Raw genomic sequence first — 11,263 nt, forward strand, 5'->3', positions numbered from 1 at the left:
CGATTGTTTTTTTATGTTGCACACTGCGTCAGGGTTATTTTGAATATTTAGTGGTAGCTTAAATACTGAATGAGCTGTTCTGCCTCCATCCAATAAAGTTGCCGCAATGCCCGATGATGCAACGGTCAATGCGATGCCATTATTGGATCGTATTTTGGCGAGAATTAGTGAAATAAGGAATGTCTTGCCAGTTCCACCTGGTGCATCTAAAAAGAAGAACCCACCTTGTCCTGCTGAAACTGCGAGCATAATGCGGTCGTAAATGGTTCTTTGTTCCTCATTCATTAGTGGGACATTGCGAGTAACAATCTCCGCCGTTTCTACAGTGTTGTACTGCATTTCATGATTCATTTCAGTGTTCATTAAATCAGTTGCATCTCGATTTGGCGAATTCATACCGAAATGACTGAGTAGTAAGTTGGCAATGATAATGCAAAGATCCTCAATAGCAATCAATGCTTCATTGTACATATCGTCGCTGAATGTTATCGCTAGATCGTTACACCGTGTACGATGTTGATGCAATATATCATCAGTCATTGAATCTTTGTGGTTATCTCACAATATCTCTGCTCGGGCTGGAAAACATGTAGTCAATACTATAGCGAATAGTAGACGAATTTGTATTGCTGTACAGTTCAATGCTGCTTCAGCAAGCATACATTCCCACTGATTGTCATCTTCTAGCAAGCTGAGTGCAAGGCATGCATCTTTATACGTTGTATACTGTTGCCCATTCACTTTACGTATATCTTGAAATGACAATGGGCCAGTAACATTAACCAACAATAGTCGAAGATAAAAGCACTCAGTCTGTCTTGGATTCACTGTAAATACTCGCCCAAAGGCGTTTGATTTGAATAAATTGGGGCATGCATCAACTGGTGAGTCTTGCTTGCGGGGTATCCATTGTTTTGTTTGAGCCTATGTGAAATAGCGTGGTACTTGTGAATAGAGTAAAGTACGTGCAAAGGCACCAAAATCATCCGCACGATTACACAATTCAAAAAATTCAGTGAGTGTAGTTTTTGGTGGATTTATAGCACGATCAATCGCTGTCTCGTTCGTGAAATATACACGCTGACCATTTTCAAGATGAACGGCTAACTGAACAACTGCTGGATCCCGTTTATGAATTGGAAAACCAAAGATACGCCAAACAGCTTCATTGGAGCTGATGTACCGACCTATTTGGTAGAGCGTTATTTCATCGTTTTTATTTACTGGAGGAGCATTCACATTGGTATTTTCCACTCTAAACACCGCCATGTTACTGCCTTCATGGATATACTTGCAAATGTATTTGATGCTCTTCACAGAACTGCAGAACTCAACATTAATATGAGCATTGTATGTTTTGCTCAGCAGGGGCGAATATGGCACGACCCAACGATTGTCAATATCAATGTCTGTGTTGCTGTTGTTTTTAATAAATGATTGTCCGCCATTATCTGGATTCCTTCGACGATATATTGGATATCCGTCGACATTTGTGATTGTATTGTTAGTGAAATCTTTAGGGAAATTTTTTGTACATTTTCCATCTGACATGCAAGGCGATGAACGATTAAAAGTACCGCATGGGCCATGAATCATGTTTGCTGTAACAATATCAAACAGCAATTTATCAGTAGACGGATCGGGAATTTCTGCAGAAATTATATTATCTATTTCTTCAGGACGGATTTTGTCGATTAACCAAACCAAAATGTGGGCATGAGGTAATCCTCGCTTTTGCCATTCAACCGAATACAGCCAGCAACGTGTGGGACCGAATACATGTGATTTAGTAATAAAATTTATTAATGATTTCAGCTTTTGTCTAAACACACGTGCTGTAATGTCATGACGATGTATTGCATTTTGGCCAGGCAACAACAAAGATGTAATCTCTGGCCATTTTGGATTACATGTGAACGTGATAAATAAACACGGTCGCCCATATTCGCGCACGAAAGTCAGAGCATCCTGTATATACTCTTGCATATGACGTGGACTGCCTACGTACGATGATGGTAGAATGACAGAGTCACCAATTTCGGCGGCGTCGGCGTTGTTGACAATAGCGTCTCGCGAGAGTTATTAATAATTAATCATATTCAATAATATTAGTTATTAATAAATAAATAATAAAGTTACTCGAGAATATATTTGATATGAGAGTTACACTGAGATAGTAAAAATGTTTAACTACTACGCTTGAAGCATAAACACTTATAATAGCCGAAAACTGTAGAGGTAATATCCCTACTCCATACTGTTTACAGGGTGAGAAGTGACACCGGTAGACACATGGAGGGGATAGCTTACCAAGTGATAATAATTGACGTTATCGAGCGGGATAGAAAATGATAAAATTATGAAAATGACTATTAAAAAGCAAGGGTTGGTGATAAAAAAGTGCAAATTTAGAGTTGTATGTATTTTTTGATGCCACATAATAAAAAAATAAAAAAAAAAAAAATTTTATCAAAAAAATAAAAAAAAAATTTTTGGGGTGAACACCCCTTATCACTTAGAGGTTAAAAAAATAGATAGTAGCCGATTCTCAGGCTTACTGAATATGCATAAAAAATTTCATGAGAATCGGTCAAGCCGTTTCGGAGGAGTATGGGAACGAACATTGTGACACGAGAATTTTATATATTACGAGAATTTTATATATATAACGCTTTTGACAGGGGCTGTGTTTGGGCATTTCCTAAGATATTTTGGGGGGAGACGATGTATTTGATTTTCATAAAATTTTTTAACAGAAGCTTAGTTTGGGCATTTCCGGCCAAATTTTGAATTTTCACTGGAAACGCCCAAACTAAGCGTCTGTTAAAAAATTCTATAAAAATCAAATACATCGTCTCCCCCCAAAATATCTTAGGAAATGCCCAAACACGACCCCTGTTAAAAGCGGAACTCAAAATTCCAATATATATATATATATATATCTCCACGGAGTATACATATATATGGCTATATATATAATATATATATATATATAAATGTAATATAACCAGCCTTGTCATCAGGATATCTCAAAAAGTTTTCAACCGATCTTGATGAAACTTGGTACACATATTTTTTGGGTAATTACCGAGGTCGAGTTCGAAGATGAGCAAAATCGGTCAATTAGTTTAGAAATGGCGGCCATTCAGAATTTTCAAAATTTTGTAAATTTCAAGTTTTGTAACTTTAACCGTGAATAACTTTTGACTGACAGAAAAGAGCCCATTTCTGGAAACTTCATGGTAAAGCTGATTATATTTCCTTCAATTTGACCTATAACACTTATTGGGATCCTAAGGATGGGCGTGGCTTAAATATTAGTCATCTCGTGGCTAAAAAGTGAACTACTCAAAGTAGGCTTCTGTCAATGTTTACAACCCTCGCGGTTTCGGAATCACTGTTAAATCACAGTGAAATTTTAGTGAGATTATAGTAAAAAGATAGTGCGACCATGATGAAATTACGGTGAAATCACCATAATTTTGTGCCATTCGGTTACTGTAGTTTTATGGTCATCTCACAGTGGTAATGCTGTGAGTTTAGAGTGGTACCACTGTGAATTTACAATGAATCCACAGTGAATCTACGGTGAATTCACAATGAATCCACAGTGAATTTACGGTGAATTCACAATGAATCCACAGTGAATTTATGGTGAATTCACAGTGAATTCACCGGGGTAAAAATAATTGTATATAATTATTTCCATGAAAAAAAAAAATATCTGTCGGGAACAGGAATCGAACCGCGAACCTCATACTCGGAAGACTGACTTGCTACCAATTGACCTAAGAGAACATCGCGAGAAAATATGTTCGTGTGAACTACAAGTCCTGCATATGTTATATAAATGACTATTTTTTTTCGTTACATATAATTATATAAGAATCATAAATAATTTTTCGAAATTGCAAAAACCATCTCATATTATTACATATAATTATATATTAATCATATATAATTATTCGAAATCGCAAAAACCATTACATATAATTATGTATAATTATACATGATTATATATAGTTATATATAATTATACATGATTATATATAATCACAAAAACCATTATACATAATTATATTTAAATTAGATGTAATTATATATTAATCATATACAATTTTCTTACCCCGGACCCAATGAGTTCACAGTGAAATTACTATGAATTCACAGTGAAACTATCATGAACTAACGGTGTTACAACTATCAGATCATTCTGAAGTCACGGTTAAATCATGGTAAAACGACGGTGAAATCACAGTGAAATTACTATGAATTCACTGTGGAACTATTGTGAACTCACGGTGTTATCTCTGTGAGACTACCATGAATCTACAGTGATACCACCACTAAACCATAGTGACGAAATGGCACAAAATCACTGTGAATTCACTATGAAATTACCGTGAACCCACAGTAGATTTACGGTGAAGACGATTTCACTGTGAATTCACTGTGATTTCATAGTAATTCCGAAACTGCGAGGGAATATAAAATTAGCCGGAATATTTATGTTTCGATAATTATTTTTATTTAATTAATTATTTATATTGAGTATTATCGAATAAAAAAATGCGTATCTCAATTCAAGAAATCTGTAGTTATGTTGGTGCTACACCCCATAGTAAAAATTTTACTGGTGGTGAAAATATCATCAATCAAGGACACCTGTTAATTAAACTACGGTAAGGTTAGCGAGGAAAAAAATAGTTTAAAAATTATTGCATTTTGTCTCCAATCGTCAAGTATCAGAGATGATCCTCATGAAATTAATGGTGAGATTATGAAAGATGAAAGAATCACGGGTATGAGTTGCTCTTGCAAAGCTGGTTTAGGTGGTGCGTGTAAGCATGTTGTAGCAACGCTATTTTATTTGAACCGGTAAGTATTATATTTTTATATTTATTGTTATTGATTTATATTTTATATCTATTCAATAATTATTATGAATGTAATATTGTTAAAAGTTTATTGATGGGCATTAATTTTTTCAGAAATAAGTTGGAGAATCTAAAAGTTATCTCCTGCACGGACAAAAAGTGTGCGTGGAATGCTCCAAAAAAGTCTGCACTTCAACAATATGACATGAACCCTTTGATGACACATCACTGTCTTGCGAACAAAATAGAATTATCACAGGAAAGAAAATTAAAGCGTAATAAAGTAAAAAGTTGCACCTTAAATACCCTCGACGTAGCATTACAAGTAACAGAAGGTGTACATTTCGTGGACCCTGGTGAAGCTGATAATACAAACGAGTATGATGATTCGGAACCTACTTTAGAAAATACTGCAGATGCTATACAACAAACTGACCATGATAATGAAGAAGAATTCAGACAAATAATGATTAATAATAATCCATCATCAGCTTTAGCTCTGCACATGTAAATGCAACGATTTTTTAATTTTAAGTATTGTCATTAATTTTTCAACTATTTTTTTGGCATATATTTATTTACTACGATTTACTAATGAATTTTAAGCATAGCGTTTTTAATTTTTTTACAAGCTTTTTGGCATTTATACATTTTATATCAGAATATCTATTGAAAAAAACAATCATTGTGAGTAGTTAAATTCCATTATTATATTAATTTTAAAAATTTTTTTCTATTATTATTTATACATTGAATATCAAAATAATTTACCTATACTAATTGACTTATAGTGAGCAGTTTTTTTGTTTTTATTAAACAATGTCCGTAAACTTAATTGAAGATAGGTTTATATTTGTCCACAACATTTTGTGATTTAAAATATTAATTTTGACATCACAAGTACAGGGTAAAATAAGTTTTTGAATAAAGTTGTTTTTTCTCAAACAAAATAATATTTTCTTTTTTTTTTTTTTTTGTTTTTTTTTTCTTATTATATTTAGAATCGGAAGACATGATCCTGTGAAAGCTCTTGATAACAAGATAACAATATCCGCTGAAAAATTAATGGCCATTATAAAAAATCAAGAGACGTCTAAATTACTTTCGAAATTAAGTGAATTGAAAATCAAATTTTCAATTAAAGAATGTTGTCAAAAAGTATTTACTCGTCTGTCATCTGATGTTCGAACAATCTGTGAAGAATCGTATAAATTTCATAGTGTATGGCTAAAAGAAAGACAGTTGAGGATAACGGCGAGTAATGCCTATAAAATTTATACTTATCGCAATAATAAACAGCCAGATTGGAAGAAAAAATCTTTAGATTACTTTTTTGAAGCTTTATTTAGTAATGCTGCTACAAAATACGGTCTTGAACATGAACTTTTAGCTCGTGAAATTTATGAAGAACAGATATCCGATGAAGTATTCAGTGTGGTTTGATCGTTTCCAAAAGTAATCCTTGGCTAGGATGCTCTCCAGATGGAGTAGTTTTTAAAAATAACAAACCATATAAAATTTTAGAAATAAAATGCCCCACTGAAGGAAAAAAAAAAGTGTTGATGATGTAATTAAACAAATAAAATGGTTGGAAGTAAAAGATGATCAAGTAACTTTAAAAAAAAGCACTCTTATTATGCTCAAGTTCAAATGAACATGGCACTCGTAAATGTATACCATCCACCGATTTCATAATATATTCTTCATTTGATAAAACCATTAAAATCATTCCTATTAGCTTCGATTACAAATTTACTCAAGATTTGTTATTTTCATTGAAATTAATATATTTTAAATTTATGTTGCACAATGTTTGTGAAAAAGAACTGGAACAACCAGATGAAGAATAATTGTTTCTTCAATTAATTTTTATTATAATAACTATGTACAATATTAAGTATATATTTTAATATCAAGTCATGTATTTTGTGCAATGTAAAAATAGATGAGGTTATAAAAAAAAACATATTTTTATAATTTTTATACACTTATTTTATAAATTAAAATTTGTCATTTTTTAAAATAGGATTACTTAAATTTACAACGGCACAAACAATGGTAAATATTTCTTCAGATTTGAAGACTAGTCCGGTGGGCATTTTGGAAGAAAGTATCTGAAAGTATTTAATTCTTTGATTACTCCTTTCAATATGAACTCGTGCTTTGGCTATTAATCGTCCTGTTATCGCTTCTGCTTGTGAAAACTGTTGTTTTTGTTTCAGAAATGGAGGTATAATTAAATTTACATCATGTTTCTTACACAATTCACCAACAGTAAATCCTCGATCAGCCATCAAGTCGTCATTTTTGTCCATCATTTTTAGAATTCCACTTTGTTCGCAAATAACATTGTCTGAAGATCGACCCCTATATGGTTTGCTAATGAATGAAATTAATCCTGCCGGAGTTACAGCTGTCATAAATTTTAGTGTATAACAACTTTTGTAATAAGAATAAGTGTTAAGTTGACAGCATAAATTTTTGAACTTTTGTATCGGTATTTTAATACAGTCAATAACAGCACGATCATTTGAAAAATCCTTGAAGCATTGGGGCATATTTCTCGAAATATTGTCTTTACTTGGCCAATAAATAGCAGGTTTCAAACATGCATGCAAAACATCGATCATATTAAGAATTCTTTCTCGACAAGTTTCAGGGGTACAAATTTTAAAGAAAACTGCCAATAATGCGTATGACATGTTTTGTTTAAGCCTCATAAATGTCATTACGATTATTTCTAGATTATCAAATTTGGAGTTCGAATGAAATGAAGTTCTTCTATCGACTAACTTTTTTATTGTGTTTAATAATTGGAAGTTGGGTATTCCTGTCATCGTGCTTAATTCATCATTAGTTGTAATAAAACTTGAAAATTTTGGTATGATTGACCCTATTGAAACTTGAACGCTCACATTCTGAAATTGTTTTTCTATTTCTTTAACTTCTGGAAACTGGGTTGCTGCATCTTTAATTTTGAGACAACTGTTTACAGTGTTTGATGGAATTAATAAATCAATTGCATGGTGTTCTCATTTATCATCTCTTCATTAGCTAAATGGATATTGTCTTCACTAAGTTCAAAACAACCGGAAGAATGGTGCTTATTGTAATGCATGTCTTGATGAACTTTATTTAAGTTTTGTTCTTTTTTAGTTGACCGATTATGTAATCTTAGTAGCCTTCGAGAGTTCTGCTCAACTGTAAATGGGCTTGGAGTTGTATCAACTGTACTAGACGGCAGATTAATCGATGGAACTGCATTTTTTTTCAATCTACGCACTTTGCAATCTTAAACATAACAATAATTATAATTATTTTAATTTTTGCTAGAAATATTAATAATGATAAACGAAGAAAATACTTACTTGATGGAACGTAATCCTCTGCAACAAAATGTAAAGACCATACCCTCATTGTTTTTGAAACAGTTTTACCGATTTTTAAAACTTTGACCCATGCTTTAAAACAATCGAGTTTTTCTTCTTGATTAAATTTATTTTTTAAAATAATCACACTTTCATTTTTTTGTGGAAAATTATAAAATCGAACAGTATCATTTTTACATGCACAACTTTTACAACCATACACGCAACAATATATATGGCTTTTACTTGGTTTAGATGGAAATTCCATTTTTAAAAGTAATAAATAATCTCTTGATTATAAGACGAAGATAATTTTGGGACTCGCAACAATATTATCTTATTGAATTTAATCAAGAACGTACTATTTATATTTTTGACAGATGTAAACATTGACACAGTAGCCTACCTTGAGAGGTTACAGTTTTAGCCGCTAGTTGGCGCATCGAAATTCTAAGGATCCCAATACTTTAGGAAAATTTTTATTAATTTTATAGGCCATTCAAAAATTTGAAAATAATGAAAACTTTTTTTCAAATGTGGTTTTTTTAGAATGACTTTTGAACAGCTCTACCATCCGATACCAAAAACTTATCAGCTCTTAACATAAAAAAACTACGTCGATCGCTGCCGGACCGGTCAAAATCGCTTGATTCGTTTGTGAGATATCGTTGACGAAAAAAATCGAAAAAAGCGTTTTTTTCAAACAAATTCCGAAATTTTTTATCAGATCTATTCACGGTTTAAAATTCATCATAGAATTCAAAAAACTGCATCGACTGTTCTCAACTACGTGACAATCGGTTAACTCGTCTAAAAGTTATAGCGGATTGAAAATTAAAAAATTACATAAACCCATGCAGGAAACCCCCAGAGTTGACAAAGGGGCCAGGCTTGGGCCAGTACTGGGAAACCTAGCTTCGGCGTACCTGTATTGGCCCATGCGTGAGCCAGGCTGTTTAACCCAGCCTTGGCCATGCCAATGATTATCCAACCTTGGGCCAAGACTAGCTAACCTAGCCTTGGCCATTCATTGGCGACCAAAACGTGGGCCAAGACTGGTTAACCCAGCCTCGACCATGCCAATGATTATCCAACCTTGTGCCAAGACTGGCTAACCTAGCCTTGGCGATTCATTGGCGACCCAAGCTTGGGCCAAGACTGGGCAACCAAGCCTTGGTCGGCCCAATTATTACCCGAGCCTGGGCAAGAACTGGGTCACTCAGTCACGGCCACAATGATTACCCAAGAGTTAGCCAAGATTGGGAAACCTACACTGAAAAAAAATTAACTTGATTTAAGAAAAAAATTCTTGAACCAAGAAAATAACTTTGAAGAGTTTAATTGTCTTCAATCAAAACGAAAAATTCTTTAATTAAATAAAATTTACTTAAATCGAGAAAAATTTCTTAGTTTAAGAATTTTTCTACTCAAATCAAGAAGATGAAATTCTTAAAAATTATTTACTTGATTTAAGTAAATTTTTTTTTCTTTGTAGCCATGGGCGTTGAATGGCAACCCAGACTTGAGCCAGAATTGGGTAAACTAGCCTTAGCCATTCAATGGGAAATTCAAATTTAATAAATCATTAAGTAATAGAATTTTATACAGTAAATATTTATTGTTTAACGAATATTTGCTAACAAATTCTAAAATTTAAAATTTATTATTTAACCAAGACAATTGCATATCGTCAAAATTGATATAGTCTTAAAAAAATTAAAATATAATAATTTACAGTTGAATTTTTAATATTGATAATTTTAAACATAAAAATTTATCATAAGATATTAAAAATATACAGAACGATGTACAAAGTTTAAAGTAATATAAGAACTTGACTCTTGCATTTTTTTAACTATAATAAACATTTGTAAAAAATAGTTAATTTTCATCGAAACACAATATTAAATAACATAAATTATATAAATAATAAACCGCCACACTTCGTCACCATATAGATTTAGCTTATCAGAATAATGAGATGTGCATCAACTTATCGGTCGTACGGTGTAAGGGTTAGTTATCAGTCTGGCAAGCGCGCGGCTCGGGTTCGAATCTCGGTTAGAACGGATACGATTTTCACTTTATTTCTATAATTAGCAACAGTTAGGTTCGAATTTACTTTACTTACAAAATAAAATAAAAAAATAACATCCCAATAATTCTTTTTTATCATTTTTTATCAAATGGCATGGGCCAGACTTGAAAATTAACTATGGCTCAGCCCTGGTAACCAGGCATGGGCCAGTCCTGGTAATCAGGCGTGGGCCAGTCCTGGTAACCAGGCTTGGCCCATCGTTATCATCCCAGACTTCAACCAAGACTGAGCCAAGCCTGGCTTACAAGCTTGGCCCAGACTTTTACATAGTTGGGCCAAGCTTGGGCCAAGCTAGGCCCCGTGGTACTTTCCTCTATGGGAACATTTGTTATTGAACAAATTAAATAACATAAATAAAGAAAATCTCATATCACATGAAATCTACCTTCCATTTTGGGTGAGGCTGAATGGCATTTTTAACTTCCCACTAAGAAAATTGAAAATTTTAAAAAATCGGGAAGTTATTAGTTTTATCCCGTTTTTCGAAAATCGAGTTCTCATCAGATCTTGCCGTTTTGAGGTCCTAGTTAAAGCTTCCCTGAATGTTTTCACGATGATGTCCGTATGTCTGTGTGTGTGTGTGTGTGTGTGTGTGTGTGTGTGTGGCCGTATGTAAACCTCTCATAACTTTTGAACAGCTTGACCGATTTCATCGCGGTTGGCGCCATTCGAAAGGGCTTGACTTAACTTAGATTTTAAATACCATTTGGACCGATTTGAACTGGTAGATTTTGAAGTATCTCAAAAAAACTATAAAAAAAATTTTTTTGAAATGTGGTTATTTTGGAATTACTTTTAAATGGCATTACCGATCAATTTCAAAATCTAATTATCTGTTAAGATAAAAAAACCACGTCGATCACCACAAGCCCGGTCAAAATCGGTTGAGTCGTTCGTGAGTTATCGTTGTCGAAACAAAA

At 33.1% G+C, this 11,263-nt stretch overlaps 1 protein-coding gene across 1 annotated transcript; it reads right to left on the minus strand.

Annotated features, from left to right (window-relative positions):
* Window positions 1–924: 924 nt before the first annotated feature.
* On the minus strand, window positions 925–1,986 carry LOC123274004. The gene has a single exon (XM_044741506.1). The coding sequence runs from the start codon at window positions 1,984–1,986 to the stop codon at window positions 925–927; it is 1,062 nt and encodes a 353-aa protein (XP_044597441.1).
* Between the last annotated feature and the right edge of the window lie 9,277 nt (window positions 1,987–11,263).

This window comes from Cotesia glomerata, unplaced genomic scaffold (genome assembly GCF_020080835.1).
Source record: "Cotesia glomerata isolate CgM1 unplaced genomic scaffold, MPM_Cglom_v2.3 scaffold_18, whole genome shotgun sequence".
Taxonomy (NCBI): domain Eukaryota; kingdom Metazoa; phylum Arthropoda; class Insecta; order Hymenoptera; family Braconidae; genus Cotesia; species Cotesia glomerata.